Source organism: Nipponia nippon, unplaced genomic scaffold (assembly GCF_047370975.1).
Source record: "Nipponia nippon isolate SJK-2023a ecotype South Korea unplaced genomic scaffold, ASM4737097v1 scaffold_6, whole genome shotgun sequence".
Lineage (NCBI taxonomy): Eukaryota > Metazoa > Chordata > Aves > Pelecaniformes > Threskiornithidae > Nipponia > Nipponia nippon.
Genome location: NW_028262380.1, coordinates 44,641,136 through 44,665,530, shown reverse-complemented (window position 1 = coordinate 44,665,530; position 24,395 = coordinate 44,641,136). Strand labels below are relative to the sequence as shown.

The following is a 24,395-nucleotide window of genomic DNA, read 5'->3' as shown; positions in this document are numbered from 1 at the left end:
CGCTTTTCATACAAATATAGCTCCACATTTGGAAATCATGGAAGATCTGCCTTCAGGTAGAAACATGAACCTTTCAATTTCACCTTTGCTCATGCCTGATGAGAGAAACTCTACTGCCAAGTACCTAAAGAACTAACCTGGGTACAAAATTATGAACTGAACTTCTTTCTGTCTTGGTATTCAAGAACCACACACTCCTCCAGAGACTCCACCCTGATTCCAAGAACCTTTCTGCCTAAGCATCCTCAATAAAAAAAAAAAATCTTGGTTAAATTTTAATCTGAAACCATCCCCCAAACACATTCAGTACTTTCACATAAAAAAAAAAAAATCCTTTTTTATGTCTATACTAAAGTCAGCAATTTTTATTTACACTGAACTTCCAGTCCCTTCCTCAAATGCCTCAACCATCAAGTCAGCAGCCCAGGAAAAGCTGCTGTTCTTTTCTACCCTTGCAAACAACAGTGGAAGTGACACAAGAGCAACCTCTATGAAGCTGAAAGTTGAATGCGCACATGCCTGGATGGGAATCCCAGATGAGCATTCTGACTGCTCATCGCAATGTTCTTGCCTCTCATTTCTGAAGTGACTAGGTACAGCACCAAGACTGCGGAGAACAGTGGGATCTGCCAAAATGGAACAGTTAATGCTGCCTTCTACTCTTCCATTCAACTGAATTTTCAGCGCCCGTGAACGTGCTGACAGATTTCCTCCTGCTCTGGTTATTTGGGAATCCACTGCAGGGAAACCTGAAGTTAGGAGTAGCACTCTGCTTGATATGCTTTTGATGTGCTTGATATGCTTTCATATTCTTTAGACCTCCGACAAGAACAGGTGTTTTAAAGCACCTAGTTTAATTTCTTTAATTGTGACTGTCAAAGGTTGAGAAGGCATAAACTTGGCGACAGTATCAATAAGTGATAATGGTTTTTTTCCTTTGCAAAATTCACACAGTAGCCTCAAAGTTGTTCAGAAACAGCAAACACATGCTAGGCCCTCAGGGACTCTTCCAATTTTTAAATTTGGACTATGAAGGAGGCATAAAGGGCACTCTTTCTGAAGGATCCATGTCAGATCGGATAACTTATTTCAATATGCATCTGAGTAAGAGCCTAGGGATTTCAATAATAATAACAACAAGCTGTAGTTCTTCACACAATCAAGTAATTAAACATTGGAACTCTGCCAGAGAAATTGGTCAATGTTAAAATTTAATGTTCAACGGATATTATAAAGGCATGCAACTGGAGAAATTTATAAAAGAAAAAACTTTTATCAAGGGTTGTTAAATACCCTATGTTATCCCATATGGATGAGGAGGACCTGTGACTGCATATCTCTTCAGATTTGAGAAGCATGTCACAAAAATATTGATATTTGTATTCTTCTACAGGCATCTGTTGTTTTTGAAGGAGACATGAGATTGGACTAGGTGAATCCTTTGGTAACCACCCAAATCACTGGATTTTGGATGAATCTGGCTTTGGGAACCATTTTTATGTTCATCTTTTTTAAGTGGACAAAGATATAAAGCTCTCAGATTTGAATTTCATTATTGCTTTCTTATTGTTCAACACTTTGACAAAACAGAAAAACAACTCCAAGAGCAGCATAATATTTCAATTTTAGGAATACAGTGAATAATAGCAACCTTAGTCATATTACAGCATCCTTTAACACCAAAAATATAGTTTATGGCTTAGTTTTATATAATACTCAGCCTCATATAAAGACATTCCATTTGTAGCTATAGCAAGAAGTAAACTTAATTTGAATTACAAACATATTTGCATGCTAGGTAATATTGTATACTCTTAAGTGTTTACGTAAAAGCTGTATCCACTATCCAACATGAGAACAAGAAAATTAATGCTGTAACTGCTGTGTGTCCAAGAATTCAGTCATGAACGGCGAGGTTTCTTGATTTGCATTTTCAAAACAATGCTCCTGAAAAAGATAAATTAAAATCCTACAAGAATAGCATCTGCTGGAAAAAATAAATGAAATCTTAACAAGAAAAGAGCTATATCTGTTTTGCAGACCTACTTTTTTTGCCCCTTGTTGATCTCTAAATACTGATTAGGCCCAGGTTTGCTCATCTTACAAGATCTGACAAGACCACAGCTCATGGCAATATAATGATAAAGGATTAATTTTCTTTGTTAATGTGCTCATTGCTACTCTGTGGAGTGAGATAAATGGAATAGGGAAAAGGAGTTGAAAAACACCGCAAAAACACTTCACGTAGGTCCAAATGTATTTAGCTTTTCTCATCCCTCAACTCACACGTGCATATGTATTTTAGAGACACACTGTCTATAAATCATCGTTAAGGAATATGCTTATGAATGTGTTTAGTTACCCTGTCCATTGAAAAAGATGCTCTTTAATAGCACCATAATACATGCATTTGGTTATATTTCTCATCTTAGCTCTCTAAGTATTAATTAGTATGATTACCACGCAACTAATGCTCTCGCAACCAAGACTACTCAGATAAGAAAGCAGAGTCGGGTGCACCATCAAAATCACCCATGAATCTTTAATCACTGAACCTTCTACAGCTGATTTTTGTACATACTTGTTTTACCCAAACCTATTCTAATCTGAAAATTAGACAAGATTTTGCAAATCAGAACAAAAATCTTTCTAATGTGTAGTATTTAAGCTTTGATTACAAGTGAGGGTCATTTAAAAATTTATTCCCCTTGAAAACAGCGTATCTGTGAGTTGAAAAACATTTAAAATTTATATATAGTTGACAAGGTGAAAGGTAAAATACTAGAAAACTGTGTTGAAAATCCTTCTAAAAAACAAAACAAAACAAAACAAAAACCCAAAAAACAAACCAACCACCAAAAAACCAAGACACCTATGCTGACCATTACTGAGGCTTGAAATTTGAAAGACCAAATCCTACAATACTTTCCTCCTAACTGATAAGACCTTTAGAACTGGGGGTGACAGATGTGTACATGTGCGAATGTATTACACTATGGGAAATGGAAGAAAACAGTAAGGATACTATAGCATATATATAATCTGGCTGTGATTTTCAGGTCTGAAAAGTAATGAAAGGTTTTAGTTTTTACTATTTAAAACAAGAACCTAGAACCATTCTGAAAACTTAAAATCTTAAAATAAACCTGAACTTTTTAAATTAAATAAAAAAAAATCTTTTCTAAGCAAAGGAACTCCACAATCACTGGACTTTTACTTATTAAAAAATAAAGGATTTTCTTATAAGACAAAGCAAATTCATTTTGTTTTCAAAAGGTGAGCCTTACAGAACACAATACCAAAATGGGCATTTCCAAGAAAAAAAGCAGTTGCATGAATGTCAAAACCAGCTTCATGACTGTGAAACTTTCATCACAGCAATCTCTTGACAGCATAGGTTTTACTGAGGATTATAAAGCAGTTTCAACTACACTGTTTTCAATTAATATAACTATCTCAGGCCATCCCAAGCCAGAGGTAGTGACTGGAAGGCTATTAGGGAACAATAATAAGATTTCTTGAGCAGACGTGTTATTCACAGACATGCTGCTGAATCATTTTTATATATATTCGATTTTAAAGATAGCCTACAGGTTAAATGCATTGAAATACATTCAGTCTTCACCCTCAGCTTTCTAAAAAATGCATTTAAAAAGCTGGCATTTCTTAGTCTTGGACTTCATTTAGTATTGGGGTTGAAGGGGAAAGGAGTGAATATAATTGTTTTCAATTTCCCATAGCTGATTGCCCACACACTCCGCATTTAGAAAAAAAAAAGTATTTTCTCGCCTCGTTCTTTACTATGATACAGAAAACTTTACAATAGTTTAATTCTCATGTCTGAAATGTAAATATTAATCCTCTCCCAAGGTATTTAAAAATTGAATATTATTGAAATAATAATGCAAATGGTCTAATTATTTGCTTTTATGTAAAGAATAAAAACAATAATAATGTAGTCCTTGAAGCAGCTTCAGATCTTCTACGGAACAGATGATTAATGTAAACAATCAGCTAATAAATCTTGAAGTAGTGACATTTTCTGGCAGCTGCAATCAGTTCAAGGCAATTGAATGGTTTCTGAAAATTTCTGCATAACTAAAAAAAAAAATCTTTACACTATTCTTGTGTATCACAAGTTACCAAGTCTCAGGTTTTCTTATCTCATTTTTTTATTTATTTATAAAACTTATCTTCTACCTAGAATGTGTAATCAGACAGAAAAAGCAGAAAAATATATCATGAAATGTGACATCAGAGATTTCATAGTTCCCAGACCTCCTTACACAGTCTGGCAGAGATTCAATGTCCAAGCATTAAACCTGAGACCATGATAGTGTGCAGAAAGCTCTAAAAGAAGTGGTCAGCTTGTTTGAGCAAGAATGCCTACACCACCATTTAGAATTTTGTGGCACCACAGATGTTATTTGGTAGGTAAGCTGTTGTAGTTATCGGGGAAAAAATAAAATGCTGTGCATCAAATTAGATACTATACTGTCTGCAGGGAAAAAGAGGAGCTACTAAGCTGTATTACAGAGCTGTCTTGCTACATTCTTAGCAATATGGAATGAAAACAAATACATTTTACATATTATTATAAAAAAATCCACAACGGGAGTTTATCCAGTGGAGTCTATTCCATTTGTCTTAGGTTTTAAAATGCACCTAATTTAAAAATGCATAAAAACGCTCAAAAGTGTATTACTTTAATTAAATAATGGTGGGAAATAGTGAATATATGAACTTTTTAAAGAAGTTCTAACTGATTAAGTTAGAAATTATATTTACTTTTCCTTAGAGAGCCATGCTAGGAATCTGCAAGCTTGCCAGAATGCTTTTTAGTTTATTTCATGAAGGAGGTAATCTGTATTAAAGCAAAATACAAGCTTATAATCAAGAAAATGTAAATACCAGGTTTCTAGTCTCTCAATTTAGAACAAAAACCACAGAAGTTATGTCACATTCATCCCACTACATTGCTTTGAATGTAAAAAAATCACTAGTGAACTAGGTCTGATCCCCTATGACCTAATAGAAAGCAAAATTCTCAAATATTCTTCCACCTTTATGCATATTTTGGTAAAGAAAAAGTTTGCCTGTATCATGCAATAATAAAATGAAAAATAGAACACAAAACCCCCAGACAATGGCCCTAGAAGCAAAATTCCTAGACTAGACCTCTAGATGACTAAAATTTCTGAAAAACAAAAGAGGCTCTTTGCTTGTAGGGATTTTTTTTTTTTTTAATTAAAGTACATTCTGGTCCCAAATATACTTTTTTATGCAGAGAATTTTATAGTCACTTCTGAATGCACTGATACATATATAGGCACAAACAGATCCCATTCTGACTGGCCTTTATGCAGTTAATTACATCCCAAAAATAAACTAAATGCATAGATAACCAAAGCATATTGAATTTTTCTCATGTACGAAAATAAATTGCTTTCAATTCTTTTTTTTTATCTGCAAGAAACCAATTGCTTTACTAAATGCTTTGAATTGAGAATAAATATACAAAATTACTAAGCTAATTGCACATCTCATGCATCTGAGAAGCTGATAAGCAAAGCATTTTCCATGACAGGCACCAACTGACCACAGCGTTAACTCACGTTACTGTAATCCACATTATTAAAAAACTATCTCTTTGCAAATGTTTCTTCAAATGCTAAATACTGAGGTGCAAAAAACCCTACCTACACCTAACCTCTGGGTTATTAACTAATTCCAAAGAAATTGTGAGTGGCAGATGGGATCTTTGCACCAGTGTAAATAGAAGGTAGTGTATTCATGGCAGTATGCAGAACAGACATAATAAAAGTCTTTCCCTCTGCAGCTCCACACAATTTGAAGTCATGGTATTTTCCACAGCTCAGTGACAGAAAAGGACACTGTGGAGCAGCAGTGTGATGCTGCAACGGGTTAAGAATGTAGGGCTTTACTTTGTTTCCTCCTTCTAAAAAAAACCAACCAAAACCATCTGAACAAAGAAATGGAAGACAATAACATGAGTTACTTATGTCATGAAAGTGGATTTCTTAAATATTGCTGAAATTCTTTCCTATCTGAACTGAATAAAAAAGCTCATTTAAAAAGATTTTTTAAAAAGAAAAACAGACCATACTTCAAGACTGGTACTAGAGTTAGCATTTCTTGATTCAACCCTATGTCTAGACACGTACTACATGAAAGCTTTTTGTACAAGTTAAACAAAAAGCTTTTAGGTCACTTGCAGCATTAAAGCAAAGTTTTACTGTTACACTTCGCAGACTTCTTTGCCTTTTAATCACTTCTTTAGAGCCACAGGAAAAAGGTTTTCCAAGAAACACATGTACAGTAATTATGCTATACTGTATGTTCTCTGTGTTTAGAAAGACAATACGATCAATGTTCAGATCGAGCAGGAAAAATGAATAATCCTATAATTAAAGTACAGAAATCAGAAGTAAGATGACTATTTGTGGTTCCTGTCAATGATGGTGCATGTAGAAATGCAAAATTTCCTTAGAATAGATCTTCAAACCCAGCAAATTAATGATGGATGTCTCCAGGTTTTTTTACAGCGTATTTTAAACATACTTGCATGCTAAAGGTAGGTACCCAAACACCACTTCAAAAAATGCATTTAGTTGGAAGTGTCAACATAGTGAATATTCAGTTTTGCAGATGCTATCACCCATCAATACTGCTCAATACATAAGTCAAGGTGAACTTTGAATATGGAAAAAAGAAGTATTTGGAAGAAAATGGACATTTTTTTTTTTTGAGAACAAGTGAACTCGTATTTGTACAAGATACCAATCAAAGTGGAGCTGACATCTATATTTATACAAAATTTACTTTTTCCTACTTTTTTCCTCCATTCTCTTCCTCATTTCATTTTTTCTCCCCTCTATGGAGAATTAAACATAATGAAAAAAAAAGTTCTGCCTGAATCATCCTCTCATCATTTCAAACAATTTCTGACAGTGTACAACCTAGAGTACTTCAAGGTTTCAGTAATGGCAGATTTTTTGATGCTATCTAAATATACCTTGCACTTAAAAATCACACTTTGATAAGTCACCAAACCCTGAGAAGTATCACTTCAGATATTCTAAGCATATAATTTCAATTGGTTCTTCTGAAAGTCAGCACATTTTTATTGAAATACCAAAATAATGATTTAAAAGCAAATTTTAGGTTCACATTTTTGAAAACACCTCTTTTGACTACAGAACAGAATTTTCAGAGATAGGAAGCATCATTAGCCTTTTAAAGTTACTGGGAGATTAGGACCTCTTTAAAAATGACATGTGTATCTTGGCTATTGCCAAGTGGACATCTTCAGGGTTTTGTAATCTCAGTTTTAAATAAAATGGCCTTAACCCACAACAGCAAAGAAACTGAAGGGAAATCATACTCAGTCTGTATAAAAAAATTCAAACTATCTCATACTACTGCAGTTCAACAGGCATCATTATTGATGTTTTGACAATTTAGTAATTATCTATGCAGTTATAAAATCAGTTTAAATTGATTAATTGAATTCCTCATTTTTCTGCATTTCGTTTTTATCAGCTGTTAGTAACATTTCATGAGCATTAATATTTATGGATTACAAAGATTACCAGAAGCAATTAGCACATTCTGAAATAATATTACCCAGAGAAAACAAACATCAAACATGATTAAATAAACTCGGGTTTCCCTAATAAAAAAAAAATAAAAATTCAATTGTTTCAGCATCAGGAAATACTGTAATCTAAATTAGCGTCACTTACCAAGAAGAGTATATGCCTAAATCTGAATAGGTAAAATTATATTTCCCCACTAAACACGAAGTCTGACTACATCGTTTTGATGCACCACACTTCCAGATTATCAACAGAGCACTTTGAGAGCCCTCAGAAACATCTGTACTGCCTCTGGGGTCTCATCTAGAGTGAGTTTGAGTCCAATGGATGGACCAACATCAACATGCCTTCTGGTTCAATGATCTCATTACTATAAATTTCATTACACATAAACTTATTCTGCCTACCCTCAAACTTACACTAGGCAGAGCCTGTACTCAACAGCTTCTCTGTGAAACACAAGAAGCAGAGAGTATGCAGCTACTTCAGGTTTGAAGATTTTTCTTTTGTTTGTTTGTTTTGGGGGGTTTCTTTGTCTAGGAAAACCACAAGTTCAAATTAATGGCCTAATCAGTAAATGAGCTTTTTCTACAATCACTTTTTCTTCCACAATACACCTGTTCCCTTTATTTACACATTTCCCTTATATATTTCTTCCAATGGTTCTATTGAAAATACTAATTATGAACTGATTAACGTTAAAGATAGCACCACAACAGAGTACTGATTCTTGCCTGGGACCTCAAGACACTGTGAGGAGCCAAATTATACCCAGGAAGAGTAAAATGGGATTACATTGAATTAATACAAACTTCTATGTCCTTCAAATGAAAAAAACGGAAACATCTGTGTGAGATGAAAATCTTTCATAGGATCGTAGAATTGTCTACGTTGGAAAAGACCCTTAAGATCATCAAGTCCAACCGTTAACCTAGCACTGCCAAGTCCACCACTAAACCATATTCCCTAAGCACTACATCTACCTGTCTTTTAAATACCTCCAGGGATGGAGACTCAACCACTTCCCTGGACAGCCTGGTCCAATGCCTGACTAGCCTTTCGGTGAAGAAGTTTTTCCTAGTATCCAACCTAAACCTGCCCTGGCACAACTTGAGGCCATTTCCTTTCATCCTATCGCATGTTACTTGGGAGAAGAGACAGACCTCCACCTCGCTACAACCTCCTTTCAGGTAGTTGTAAAGAGCAATAAGGTCTCCCCTCAGCCTCCTTTTCCCCAGGCTAAACAACCCCAGCTCCCTCAGCCTCTCCTCATAAGACTTGTGCTCTAGACGTATTTGTTGCCCTTCTTTGGACACACTCCAGAACCTCGATGTCCTTCTTGTAGCGAGGGGCCCAAAACTGAACACAGTATTCGAGGTGCAGCCTCACCAGTGCCAAGTACAGGGGCACCTCCCTGGTCCTGCTGGCCACACTATTCTTGATACAAGCCAGGATGCTACTGGCCTTCTTGGCCACCTGAGCACACTGCTGGCTCATATTCAGCTGGCTATCTACCAGCACCCCCAGGTCCTTTTCGGCTGGGCAGCTCTAAAGCCACTCTTCCCCAAGCCTGTAGCATCACATGGGGTTGTTGTGACTCAAGTGCAGGACCCGGCACTTAACCTTGTTGAACCTCATACAGTTGGCCTCGGCCCATCGATCCAGCCTGTCCAGATCCCTCTGTAGAGCCTTCCTATCCTCCAGCAGATCAACACTCCTGCCCAACTTGGTGTCATCTGCAGACTTACTGAGAGTGCACACGAACTCCTCATCCTGATCGTTGATAAAGATATTAAACAGGACCGGCCCCAATACTGAGCCCTGGGGAACACCTCTTGTGACTGGCTGCCAACTGGATTTAACTCCATTTACCACAACTCTTTGGGCCCAGCCACCCAGCCAGTTTTTTACCCAGTGAAGCATACACTCATCCAAGCTGTGAGCAGCCAGCTTCTCCAGGAGAATGCTGTAGGAAACGGTGTCAAAGGGTTTGCTAAAGTCCAGGTAGACAACATCCACAGCCTTTCCCTCATCCACTAAGCGGGTCTCCTTGTCATAGAAGGAGATCAGGTTAGTCAGGATCCAGAGAGATCAGGGAAGTCCACCTTTCTTCTCTCTCACAGCAGCAAAAAAATAGCAGTATTCCAATTTAGTAATAAAACTCAAAATATGTTTAGGATCATTTTTACGTATTGCTAAAACAATGCACTTACAGCCTGAAAAATAACAATGTAGACAACACACGTGAGCGTACCTCAATGCAACTTAAAACATGATTCTTGTACATATACAAAATGGTACAAATGGTACATATACCATATTAAAGCTAAAAATAACAGCTCTCAAAATTTAAGTGTATCATTTCTGCATAAGTCGAAAATAAATGGAAAACAAGACCTCCTCTTTGTAATATTGAAACATCTATGAAATCAATTTTTTTCATGCTTTTCCTCTTTTTCTGTCAGATCATGGTTATGCTGTACATCATAAAATTCTGTTCCCCCAAAACAACAGAAAAGAAAAAAGGTCACAGAAACAAAGACACTATTTTTCCCCCTCATCCATCATGAAAGAGAACCAGTGTTTAACTTTTGGGTATAAAAATGCTAAAAGCATGACTACATTTGGTGCCTTTCTTCTTAATGTAAGCTGGGCCAAACATAGGATTCTATTTGCAATGCCTTATGAAAAACAATAACTCAGTTATATAAATTACAACCTACACGGTTAACAAGTAAATATTGTTGAGGTCAGTGCAGACTGAAAAAAAGAAAAAATTTAAATATGAGGCATAGAAATAGAAAGCAGACACTTTACCACAAAACAGATCTTCACAAAGGATGAAATCTAAACACTTCTATTCAAAAAATGCTCAATGATTAGACAAATCACAGGCATTCGACTGATCTGGTACAGAAGTTGTACCTTTTGTATCATTGATTTTATAAAAAGATTACCAGGGCAAGAAAAGCTAGGATGTATTTCTTTTAGAAATAGGAAAAACCCTACATGCACTGAAAATCAGAGGCAGGAAAAAAGCTAATTCAAATATCACGTGCAAGTGCTTCCATTCCAAATTTCAAGGGTCACAGACAAGGTGTTACTGTAATCCTCAATATAAAATCATATAGCAGCCTAAGACATTTCATTGTCACCAGTATGTTCTTCACCTTCAGTCTAAATTTCCCCTTCTTAATCTCATCCTATTACTCCCATCTCATACTTTATGAAAGGACAAGGGGGAGGGAATAAAAGATTAACCACAGATGTAATTAGCCTAACGAGGTCACAGGCAGTTTTCTTTCACAGTCAGCAGAGACGACAGAAGTTATATGGTCAGCATCCACATATGGCCACCTTCAACCATGTACCCGTTTTTAATTAAATTGATAGGACCGGCATTTCCTACAAATCCAGACCAAGATTCGAAACAGCACCTCTGAAACTGCAGTAGGGTACCTGGTTCATGCTGTTATCTCCATTTCCTGTGGAATGAACACTAAACCTCAGCCTATCTGTTGATTCATCTCTAGAAAGCCACTAGGTCTTCTGCCATATTTTCTCCTCCTTTGTATTAATTATCCGAATTCATTTAATGCTTCCGCTATCAACCAGGACAGGTCTAACCCCTTTGTCTCTACAGGATTTAAGCACCTTACAATTTTAAGTGAAATTTTATCCTGAATGTTATCATTAGTTCACATTAATGAGGCTGAAGTCACAAAGCAGAAGTGACTTTCACAAAGTTACGTGGAAGTTACATACAATGCAAGTCAGTGCTTTAACCTACACAGTAATTATGAATCTTTTGTTGCTGAGGTTCATCACTCCAGCACTTACTGTTGCTGTTCTTTGTTGTAAAGGGGACACCACAATTGCAGTTGCAGTGGCAAGTATTCAGTGACACTGCCACCTGGAAAACAGGGTGATAACATTAGATTTCAGAATCTTCCCACAGAGTATTTTTGGAAGAATCCACTTATAAAAGTTAACTTTTTTTTTTAAGATCTGATTTCTCCCCCAGACCCTCTCCTAGCTCAGGGCTCCATCAAAATCTTATAAAAAGGGAAACTCATACACGCTGCAGATTTCAAGAGGCCCCACTTAAGCTTCTGTGCTACGCCATGTCTCTGTTAGATAAAAGGAAGAACAACGGAGAACCACAATGAGGACTCAAACTGTCTCCATACAAGTTAGGTGTTCACAAGACAGTCGTGATACGTGGAGACTCATTATGCTGCAGAAAAACCAGCCCACAGGCTGGGTGGAACATGGTGCTGAATGTGGGCTGAAATGGCTCCACAACACATCGACCTACCATCGCGCCAGAAGAACAGCTAGCCACAGAGATATATTGCTCTGCATAGCCTCCTATGCCACAAAACCAACACCAAATCATTTGCAGCATTCAGAAGACTCTTACTGAGGATAGTGTAGCAGAAGAATACATCAGGGATGTATCTAGGGAGACATACAGCTCCGTGTAGTTTACTACTTTCTTCTTCTTACACCCCTGTCTGTAGCAAAACTTATGTATTAATATGAATGCATGAAATGTCTTCTATGCATGCACGTACAACCCCGTTTTCCTCTTCCGAATATTTTTTGGGAGTATTTTGGAGCATATTTTGCAGTAATAATTACTATGTAAACCACTTAACAGCGAGAATGAATCCTGTTGCAGAAACTGCACAAACTTATGTGATTAGGTACAATTTAAACTAGCAGGGTTGAAATAAACATATATATAGAGGGAAATCCTGATTCTTACCTTTTTCTATCAAAGCTCTAAACTGCTGCTGTACGAACTTATATGCACATATTTCACTCTAAGCATGCAAATGGTACCAGTATAGACTCCAAGCAAATTAAGCATACACATTTCTGTTTACAGGACTGAGTTGCACAGACCATGGCAGTCAGCACAGTAGTGAGCTTATCCTAAAACTGGTTCTAGATCTTGTAATTCAAGTAGTATGGTACTGCAAAATACCATGCAAAAAATATGGACCTCAGGAATGGGAGTACTATGTAAACTTGCAATTTCACTTAAACATTTAGTAGTACCATGAGATCTTTTACAAGATAAAATTGCAGAATCATCTTCCAGCACTACTTTTTTGTCCTCCTTCTTCCCTTTTTTTTTTTTTTTTTTTTTTTTAAACATGATGTGCTTTCATAGCTTTCCTTGCTGGTACTACTCTGACAATAACCGAATGAGCAGAGACATTTCTTTGATGCTTCCTGTCATCTTGGTTTCCCCATTACAGTGTAGGTGTTCAGTTAATGATAGGACTGAAGGCTACACTGAGCTAAAATGAGAATAACCCATTTCACCCTATCAAAAACTTAGGTTAATTACTTGGCCCTGTCTGATTTTCTCATTTTGTAGAACTCATTTTCCAGATAGAAACTGAATGGTGATTTGGTAATCCCTGCCTTGCTTCACTATCTATAACCCTACATCATATAACCTGGAGCTTTACACACTTTAAGCTAAATCTAAGATTTTTATGGACATATTACAAATTGCTAGAAAAATAATTCTTGAGCTTTCAGTCAAAAGTTATGTGAACAAGTCTAATGTATTGAGACATAATCCTCCTCTCCAGAACTAAAAAAAGTTAACACATTTTAAATTCTACACTTATAAGCTGCCCCTTTTTCCTAAGTGAAACAGAATAATGAGACAGCTTCAAGTATACAAAAAAGAAACAAATTATGAATAATTTATATGAAATAAATAGATTTGTACCAATCTTGTGAACACATGTTGCTATGAGAAACAAGGTGCATGAAATATTTGGGGGAAAGAATAAAGGACTGAATACAATCTATTCGAACAGTTACACAGATATTTAACAAATATTTATTGCCGGTGTCTTCTTATAGTAATTTGATCTACAGAAAATAATTTCTTGCAAACTCCACTGATAAAAGTATCTGTAATCTGGACACCTAACACCTAGAAAACATAAATATAATGTAAGTTATAAAGCTAAATAAAACATTACTTTTAAGAACTTAAAAAAAAAAAAGAAATTTGCAAAGTAATAGTAATTTTCTGTATGGCTTCCATTTTTGGTCAGGAAATATGTCACCCTTTTCACAAGTGAAATGAAAATTATTTAAGTGAGGACTGTCATTTTCAGCCTGTCTCAGGGGAAGCCTAACTGAAATCACTGGTGAAATAAGTAAAAATTTGACCACATCTGCCCTGCTCTTAAATTATTAAATGATGCTGGTATGCACTGAGGGAGAAACTGAGCACTGGGGGAGACTTACCCAAAAGCTTTGGCCTACATCCGCCCTCCTCCAATGATTTACATATGCACAGAAAAGAAGCACAAATGAACTCTTAACAACTTTACATCCTTATAAAACATTTGTAGTGAGAAGCCAGAAGTTGATGGTAACCCAGGTAGCAACTGCTAATTGGCTTTAAATACAAGGAAAATCAATAAGATTGGCCTGGGGTGGCATGGCTACTGAGGCCACTGACAGCTTAGGCTGACCCTGTAAATTAGAAAGCAATAAATAGTTAAAACAATTTCCCTGCAGGGGAGCATGCAGCATCGTGCAGAAGGATGAGCCCAATGTGGAACATCTACACCACAAGGAAAAGTTTCCATAGCTTAACATTAACAGATACTTGTTAAATAAAAAGCTAGAAAGTAACCTGATATAAAATGCTAAAAATGAACATTCATCTAATTGAATTTCTTCTCAAAAGGCCTTAGAGCATCTGAGGAAAGAAAAACAGGTGAGGTGAACCGAAAAGTACAATGAACAATGGCAACAAGAATTTTAGTCCAAGAATATCGGAACAAATGCTGGCTTTAACTGAAAAGCTGCAGAAGTTTCATGATATCCATGAGAAGTAAACAGAAAAACCCAGGCAGTCACTTAGAATACAACTTCTTAGCACCGGAGGAAAAGAAGGAATCAGGCCAGCTAAAATACAAACCCATAGCACCAGAGAACATGAGGTGTTTAGGACCCCCTCTCCCCCCAAAAATTTATTCAGACCTCATATATTATTCTATAAGCTACCTGACACAGAAGCCAGGAGCAATACACCTGACCCACAAAAGGTTATATTCCCAACAGTTCCTTTTTTCAATGCATAATTAAACGTGATGCAGCCAGCTGTATTTTTATTCTTCTAGAAGTACGGACTAAGAGAAGGTTCAAACAGCATATAATTTATTATACTGGGTGAATAATTCTGCCTCTTTTGAAATTACATTTCTCTGTAGAATCTCTCTCTTCCACAGTTTGATCCACATACACACATTGTTTGGCTACTATATTAAAGTTACTACTAGATTTCCAAAAGTAGTGTCTATAGACAATTTTGCAGGTATAGTATTGTGGATTTCCTAGCTAGTTCTTCAGCCTAATTAATGTGTCTACTTAATAGTTATGCAAATAAGAAGATAATTCAGATGAAACCAACTCCATATTCTTAGATAATTACTCTTTTCTCACATCTAGTTTTGGAGTATTAAACTACACAATTTTCTTCCAACAAATTAAAATACAGATCTTAAACTTCCCCTCAACCCCTGTCAGATTAACAATACGAGGCTTGCACTGTTAAGGGAAACCTAGGGGGAACCTATTTCACAGGATTTTCAGCAAGGAATTACACTCCCTTGACGAAAATCAGGGAGCCAAATATTTCAAGCTCAGATCAAGAGATCTTTCTTGTTCTGGAATTAAATTTTGGGTTTCAGATAAAGACCATAGCGTCATAGAATGGCTGGGGTTGGATGGGACCTTTAAAGATCATCTAGTGATAAATAATTCCTACACTATTCAGAACTTTCATATAGTTAGCAGAACTTACAGCTAAACCACAGCTTCTCAGTTTATCATTGGAAGAAAAGCTGTACTGGTTTTGGCTGGGATAGAGCTAATTTCCTTCACACTAGCTTGTATAGTGCTATGTTTTGGATTTGTGATGAAAACAGTGTTGATAACACAGGGATGTTCTAGTTATTGCTGAGCAGCGCTTACACAGAGTCAAGGCCTTTTCTGCTTCTCACACCACCCCACCAGCGAGCAGGCTGGGGTGCACAAGAAGTTGGGAAAGGACACAGCCAGGACAGCTGACCCCAACTGACCAAAGGGGTATTCCATACCATATGATGTCATGCTCAGCAATAAAAGCTGGCGGGAAGAAGGAGGAAAGCGAGACATTTGGAATTATGGCATTTGTCTTCCCAAGTAACCATTATGCCCTGCTTTCCTGGAGATGGCTGAACACCTGCCTGCCGACGGGAAGTAGCGAATGAATTCCTTGTTTTGTTTTGCTTGCGTGCATGGCTTTTGCTTTACCTATTAAACTGCCTTTATCTCAACGCATGATTTTTCTCTTTTCCCCTCTGATTCTCGCCCCCATCCCACAGAGGGGCAGTGAGTGAGCGAGTGGCTGTGTGGGGCTAAGTTGCCTGCTGGGGTTAAACCATGACAAAACCACTTCCCATTGTTTGTTTAATTATATTTTGGAATTACCATTGACTACTATTAACTTGCTCAGTCAACATGTGTAGATCCAATGTGGCAACCTGGGATCTGCTTATGTCAAACAGATAATTCATAAACATTTTACTTTCTCTTAGAGCAGCAGATGGTATCATTTGCTTGCATATAAAAAAATCCTTCCCTAGAGTTAAATTAGATGCTTGATTATTTGCCATGATTTCCAAATTTCATTTGCATATACAAACATAAATTACCTAGTTGCTCACATGACTGTACTTCCACATATATTCACCCATAATTCTAGTAGGGAATACAACATGGAAAAGTAGTATGTACTAATGACTACAATTCAGCATTAAGTATGTGCTCATGTCCCATTACCTTCCTGTGTTTAACACGATGTACTGAATCAAGGACCAGTCCATACCCTATGCAGAACAGGCTGTACATAACTATTAGGAACATATATTGTGATAATGCTCATGTTCTGAATTAGGACCCCAAGAAGCACTAGGCACTGAGCAGAGATAGGCAGACACAGAACTGTTTTAGTCAAATTGCTTAATCAATGTTAATGCATACTTATGTATTCCCATCAAACTAATTTGAAATAACCATACATACATACGCTTACAGAATCACAGTATAAATAGATACTGTCTGTATGGAGATAAGTGACTCATGAAGAAAGAATTTAAAATTGTACATTTTCAATTATATCCATTATCCTTTCAGAAGACAAAAAACTGCAAATACTATTGCATAGAATTATGAGCTTTCAAGATCTGGATTATTTTCAATCAAGGAGGAAAACATTACTATTCTTTCCTCAACTTTAGCAAAAATCAGAGAAAGGGTAAAAGGAAGAAGATATGAATTGGCATTTAAGAAATGAAAAAAACCTGTACAGAATAATCTGAACACCTTCAGATTTGTCTGAATGAATATCTACTTCAGAAGAGATAAATATAGTAGATGAAGCCTACATGAAATAGAAAAGCAAAGAAACATACTAGAAAGTAATGAAAACAAGTAAGAATTACCTGGGGGGGGGGGGGGGGGGGAACCACCAGAATCAAACTTTCAAAAAAGGAAGTTAAATAGGAAAAAGTCTTTTTGCTAAACAAATATAAAAAACAGTGAATGGAAAAGAAGAGGAGCAATAATAATTTGAATTGATACAGTCTTCATGTACTGATCAAAACTTAACATAGTCTAGGCTTGGTCTCAAAACTAAAATAATAGTTAGCTACAAAAAATATATCAATAAAGTGATTCTAAATCTACGCAGTATGATAAATGTGCTACTGGATAGAGAATAATTAGTGTCACAAGTGCTAGGAACAGAAAGCTTGATCTGGAATACTGTGTACAACTGGTCACTCATGTTCAAACTGGAGCAGGAACAGACAAGACCTTTTAAGATACCCATGGAAACATGGAAACTATTATGAAAAGGGAAAGTAAAGTTGAAAAGCTATATTACAGGTCTCTCAAAATAAAGCTCATGATAAACATTAGGAAGGATGAACCTTTAAAGTTTAAAAACAATGTATACAGGACAAACAAGCAGAAACTGATAATAAATTCAGCTTGAAAAATAGATAATGATTTCTAGCTATCACAGAAGCAAATTTCAGCTTTATGTCCCACTACACCATGTTAATGAACTATATGAAATTGTTCTGAGTATAAAAAAAAAAAAAAAGAGGTTTACTCCCTTTGAATCTAAAATTATCAATACAAACCCCCAAATCCAACAAATTGTAATATTAAACAATATTTTTTAGAGAAGTTATACCTCCTTTGATTATAGAATGACTCAAAATTTGAGGTATGCTCAGAACCAAGAAGTTAGAGTTCCACCTAAAATTGAACAAAAAGGCTTTAATCTTCAGATAAAGTAGACTGAGGTGATAAAGCATGGGGATAATATTATAATTAAGTTGAAAATAATAATAGAAAAATGTTTCCAAGAATATTTAGCTGAGTTTTGCTGAAATATTTCAGAATTTATTTGAGTGAAGCTAGAACATCTTAACATCAAATAAAATGAAACAGTATAACTAATTTTATTAAACTCTTTAAATTTATTTCAGTGTTTTCATGAGCTAATTTCTTTTTTATTTTTTCCTGCACTGCTGTTAAGCATTCCATTTACTTGCTTAATGAAAAAAGCAATTTTTTGACGATCATAACCTGCTTCCTACTCCACAAGCTTCCTTCTTCCTTTCACTAAGACAGAAAAATACTTCTTTTCATAAAAATTAATAAGACTTGCTTGCAATTTTCAGATCATTATCCTTTTGGGAAAGTGGCATTGTGAAATGACTGCTTTGGGTGTTTATTTTTAAAGGGAAAGAAAAGTTTATTTGGAAAAGCCTTAGCTGAAGTTCTGAAATACAGAAGACATTCTGCTGAATTAGAAGCGCAGAAGGCACACAGCAGAGGTGAAAAAAACGATGCAGCGTACACTCCAGTTTGCTTCCCACCAAAATCAGACTGGCCACCTACAGTCTAAGGAAGCAAAGACAGACCAAATAAACCCCCACTAAGGGAACCAGGTCCATGGAGGAGCTGTAATGCACTGAGAAATGAACATTAATTCAGAAAGAAGGGACTTGAATAGGTCATGGGAAGTGGCTTTGTACACTTACAACAAATAATTTATTATATTCTTTATTTTCTGCTGTTTCATTATGTTTCATTTTCCAGTGCTAAAGTCTGTATCTTCACTCAAGACCAGATGGAAAATTTTTCAACATTGAAAGGCTAAGACTACTAAACAAAATCAAAACTGATTTGAAACAAGATTTCAGTTTTAAAATGTTCAGAAGGAAAATAAGGTTTTTCAGCCTACAGACCACAAGTTGGAAAGACACTGCCAGTAAAAGCTTATACTGAATGTCATTTACTTCAGAATTAAGGGATAGAAAGAGTAATGGTTGAGAAGGAAGCGAAGAAAATGAAGAGAAAAGCTTGACAGGCCTCAAGAGAGATTACTGCTTTATTTCCTATAGTGAAGATTATTATTCTATAGCCAATCACAACATTAAAGGACACATGGTATCTTCTGTAGCTGTTTATATCCTTGGCTTTCTTATACACTTCATCAACTAAGCAGCAGTCTACACAGTTTCACACAAATTTATTTTTGAACAAGTTTTAATATTAACAAGGTTAACACACGCTAACTCTACTGATTCAACTGTTATGAACTGTATTCCCAGTTCATCATTTCTAAATCCCATCTGGTAGATTGGAATGCTTATCTTTGGAATATCAAACTGAATTAAATGTTGACTAGCAGAAATAAAAATATGCAAATTTTCTCCTATCTAAATTCCTTAATAGCTATCACCTATTACTAGCAATACCTAAACATTAATAGTAAACTTAAAAAAGAAAACAGCAACAGTAAGAGTAATTAAATATGGGGATAATATACTTGAAATTTGTTGTTTCATGACTCATTAGTTTTTAATTTCCTTTTATTTCTCTGAAAGAAAAGAATTCCAGATGAAAGTGAGTTATAATAATAATCTAGGATATTAAGTAAACTATAAAATTTGCAATTTTTAGTGCTGTCTTTTTGTTTTAGTCATTATCTTTGTACAAGATAATTTTGCCACATTAAGTAGGGGCTTTTTTCCACCAGAACTTCAACAACTTTCAAACAGACCACTGCCTCTTCATTTATAACTCTCTTCACATTCCTTGGAATACCTCATTTCATCAGTGGTTATAAACACTTATTCACCTTTCTATCAGATGTCATCAGGTCCATGTTTCAACAACGGGAGGGCAGTACCTCCTGATACCTCATGCTTCTTAGGATAGGAAAATGTTGTACCTATTTTAAATTTAATAATCAAATTGGAACAGGAATATTTAACTGAATATGTTTCAAATAATCAGTTTTGCTGTAGTATGAAAATGTCAATACAGTTGAAGAAAAACAAGTATACAAGACAATTTTTGCTCTTACATGTGGGGCAGTCTGAAGCTTTTACATTCAAGTATCAGTTCTTACTCACCTGGGGAGGTCTACTGATGTAAATGGATTTATTTGAATGAGCAAAAACTGCAGGATTAAAATTCTTGTCAATGAGTCACTTTATTCAACTTCATACAATTCATGATAACTCCACTATGTAAATTGTCAAGTTTACATTGCCTGAACACCTACTATCAATAGCTTCACATGCAAAAACTCAACCATCTCTTGTGGCATCATGTTAAATATATGAAGATAATCTTAAAATCCATCTCTCCAACACGAGTGCAGACATACTATACTTTATTCCTGTTACAGGCAGGAGCAAAGAGCAAACAAGGTACCTTTAGATAATGTCCAGCTGTATTCATCAGGGATCAAATGCCATTGCATTGATTAAGATCACAAAGAATGTAAGTAATCCATATTAGGACATTTCCTGCTTAAAGACTTCACCATTCACAAAACATCAATACTGATTTATAGACATATCATGCAAGTGAGAATGGACCATGCATAACATAAAAGATTAAAAAATAGCAAATGGAAAGAGTAAATAGCTGTAATGTCAAAGGGTTTCCACACACTGAGGCAATGCAATCAATGGCAAACACTATGTTTTTTAAAATAAATTTAACACCTCTGAAGGTCATCTGAGCATGCCACCGTCATGAAATGCAACTTTTCACTCACCAAAGTAGAGTTATGTGAAGCATCACCTGAGACCTCGGGTGTTCTTGTGCTGTTTGGAAGTCTGTGAGGGTTACGAGCTATCGCTTGGCACCAGCCCAACATTTTCTCCTTCCACTTATCCCTTCTCAATTTCTGAAATTCTGAAAATAATTTAGATTCCCTGAAACATTGACACTTTGAATTTATTGCGTGCATGTCTCTGGATGCATGCCTTTAAAAACAGCTTATTAAGTTATATCTAAACAAGCTAATAAACATATTTTTAGAATAACGTCTTTATTTAAAATACTCCAAAGGGTTACGCCATGCAGGCTAGAAAAGAACTATGTACTTTCAGTACACCTTACATGCATTAATACTATTTCAGTGTCAGCAAATTCCGTGCCTTCTCCCCATGTTAAATCTTTCTCAAGTTGTCACTTTAATTTAAGAAAGTGTTATTTTAAGGAATTTTATTACAAAATAACTGAGACTAGCACCATTCTTAAAACCATGCAACATTTGGATGCAATATCCCACATTCCCTGAAACAACTAGAAATAGCCCTAAAGCAGTAGCAGATACATATTAAATATAAATCAACAGTGCCAAAACACACATACATGTATGTACTCATGCCCACACACACCAGAATACCTGGCTTGTCTTGAAGTATTACACTAGGATGTATTGTAAATAGCAAAAAGCAATGTATACACACCAGCAATAAATGCCACATGCCAACTGTAAGTTCCATGTGAATGTCTTTTTAGTTTGTAACAGTAACAAAATACCTCTTAAGTAACACTAACACATTCTGGAAATACAGCACTAGTAAGGTTTTTTTAAGTGTAAGAAACCTTCATAAGTATTTTTAAAATTTCACAATCTACTTTTCCCAGTTGAAATAGGTGATGTAGGTATTTAGTGCAAAACTTTGCTAATTAATTACAAAAAATAACTTTGAGCAATTTTTTTCTCCACAACATCTGAAGCAGTTTATAATGTGGTTGTTTATAACATTTTTTAATTTAAAATGTGCTATTGAAACATAACACTGAAACATAATAAACAAAAATATTAACCTACCAGATTGAGTGCCTAGTACTCCAAATGAGGTTAGCACTGAATAGACTGAATAGAACTGGAATGTACATACAATAATGCTAAAGACCTTACATGGCAAAGTAGCACCTATTTAATGTCATTGGATATTATCTACTTGTAAAGTAGGTTTATTTTTTCTGCGATACATCTCCACACAGTACACAAGACATGCTTGTGTTTACAGCAGGCTTTCATCTTCCCAGGTTCTGCTTCCAACCAACTACAGCCCCCTCTTGAATAACTACAGCTCTACCGTTTCCGCACTTACCATTAATATATAATTTTCAAAGCATGAAATGCACAAAGCTGTATTTCTCCACACAGCCTCATGGAACTGACAGTAAAGAATAAGTGGGAACCAGCCTTCGCTTTATGGCACTGGAGATGATTAGATGAGTGAGTCTACAGGTGAATTGATTCTTATTAATTTTCAGTCTCTTGAAATCTTAACATGAGATAAAAATACATGCCAATAAAGCATTAGTACCATGAAGACTGCCACACAGTGTGCTGACTGTCTGTGGAGTCAAATCCATTTTTACATTATGAAAGATTTCAGTAGTAGACTTTCAAGAACTTGGGCCTCCAGGGCATGAGTACAACCCAGCAAAGGCTTCACAGTGAGAAATCTAACTGAAGCACTGACTAAACTCATTGTCACCAACTTAGCAGCAGTTATGATTTCCACTGGATCAGAGCATCCACTCTCTTGCAAGCCCTACAAAACTGTTTATTTTCCTTAATTTTGTAAATGCAACTAGCAGAATTTCACATACCAAAATGGTTGTTTTTAAGAGTAAAGGAAGTACCAGTGACCAGCTTGTGCATTTAAACAACCTGTACACAGATAAAAAAAAAATGAATCCCTGTTTTAAATGCATTTCATTGTATATCCAACATATCGTGAAGTACTTGTAAGTAAAACTGGAGAATCAGGAAAAGTATCAGAAGGACAAGTATATGCACATGTCCTCCTCTGCGATACGCGACAACCAATCACAATTTTTATTTTTTCAAGCTTCTACTGCAAATTCTAGGTAATTTCTACATCATTTCTGCTGAAATACTATTTACCAACTTACCACTTGCTTTACAGCTAACTAACAAGTGAAGTTTGTAGAAAAGACATTGAGCCAATCTTTCATGCCACTTAAACCTTCATCCAATCTTTCATGACACTTGAACCTTCACAGATAGACAAACAACTCTGGGGAAGTGGTTCTTCACTTTGGTAAAATCAATCAGTAAAACATTTCACTACACACAGGACTTATGGGCAGATTTAATCTGTTTAGATTGCTGAACTGCATTCTCATCACCAGTAAGTTATTCTTGTGCATTTTTTGTGCAGATGCCTGGAAACTAGAGATTAATGCTGGCTAGAGAAAAAAAAAACCTAAAAAAATGTTAAAAACCCACAAAATGTATATTTGTATAAACGTAAGAATTATTTTAAGTCTCCCTCAGAAGAATACTATTTAAAGATTACAGCCCAGAGAAATGTATGTATAAATTTTTGGCTTGCTATGTCTGAAAAGATCCCAGACTACACTATTCCTCTGAATACACACCATGAACAGGAAGGCTACATGTTCAGCTGGTGCAGCTCACTGCCTGGGAGCCCTTTACTGCTTTGGTTCTTCCCTGAAGAAAAAATATGAACTTGAATAAAAAGAAGCATATAACTTTTAAGAAAGTCTTCACTCTGATTTTAAAAGAATATTTCAATCATTATTTAAAAGATACTTCTCTCCAGAACACTGTTCAGATGGAAAACTTCCTGACCATTCTCCCACAAAAATATCCAGTCTTTCTACTACTGAAAAAAACAACAAAAAAATCCCTTAAAATGGTCACTCTCACACTTCCTTCTCTGAACCAAATACAGGCAAGCATGTTTTTGCAAAGGCAATAAAATTAACCTAGTATATTTAAGATAAGTGGTTGAAAAGATACCTTAGGAATAAAACATATGGTTCCCAAGTTACTAGAACTCTAAGGCCAGATTAAAAGTCTGCTACACCTACTGATGAGCAGCTGCTCACATGAGCAGTTAGCTGAAGCTCCCGGTTGAACCATCACACCCTTGAACACTTATTAAGAGGGAAAGCTTCATGTCTTCTCTGAAGACCCTTTCTAATACTCTATTACTGCTTATGAATTATCTTACCATTATTTTAGGCTTGTACTTTAATATAGCTTTATGTGTCAGGCTACTTTCTTTTTTTCTGACTGTTTACCAAATTTTCAAGTAAACTTTTAGCAGAAACAAACCCACATTGCTGCATGTTTCAGTGTACAGTGAATTCTTCCAGAGATGTGTTTAGTGTAGAGAAGTAATACAAACTCCACCATCTCTAGAGTCATGTACCCCTAACACTTGGGGTGGCTATAAGCCAATTCAACCCGAGACTACAATTCTACACATCGCATATAAGCACACAATGTGTTATACTAGACGATTTGGGTTTAATCACAGATGAAGTGAAAAAATAGCTTAGTCTGGGGAA

At 35.8% G+C, this 24,395-nt stretch overlaps 1 protein-coding gene across 2 annotated transcripts in view; it reads right to left on the bottom strand.

Moving 5' to 3' along the window:
• The window catches only part of MARCHF1 (membrane associated ring-CH-type finger 1), a 256,014-nt gene that overhangs the window by 79,368 nt on the left and 152,251 nt on the right, over positions 1 to 24,395 (bottom strand). Inside the window, exons 5-6 of one of the 2 annotated variants that reach the window (XM_087736364.1) lie at positions 22,662 to 22,722; positions 20,800 to 20,931 (exon numbers count right to left, since the gene is read on the bottom strand). In XM_087736364.1, the coding sequence (XP_087592490.1) occupies positions 20,800 to 20,931; positions 22,662 to 22,722 (193 nt within the window). Of the gene's footprint in view, positions 1 to 20,799; positions 20,940 to 22,661; positions 22,723 to 24,395 lie in introns of both variants that reach the window. The other variant, XM_087736363.1, reaches the window with a different exon arrangement.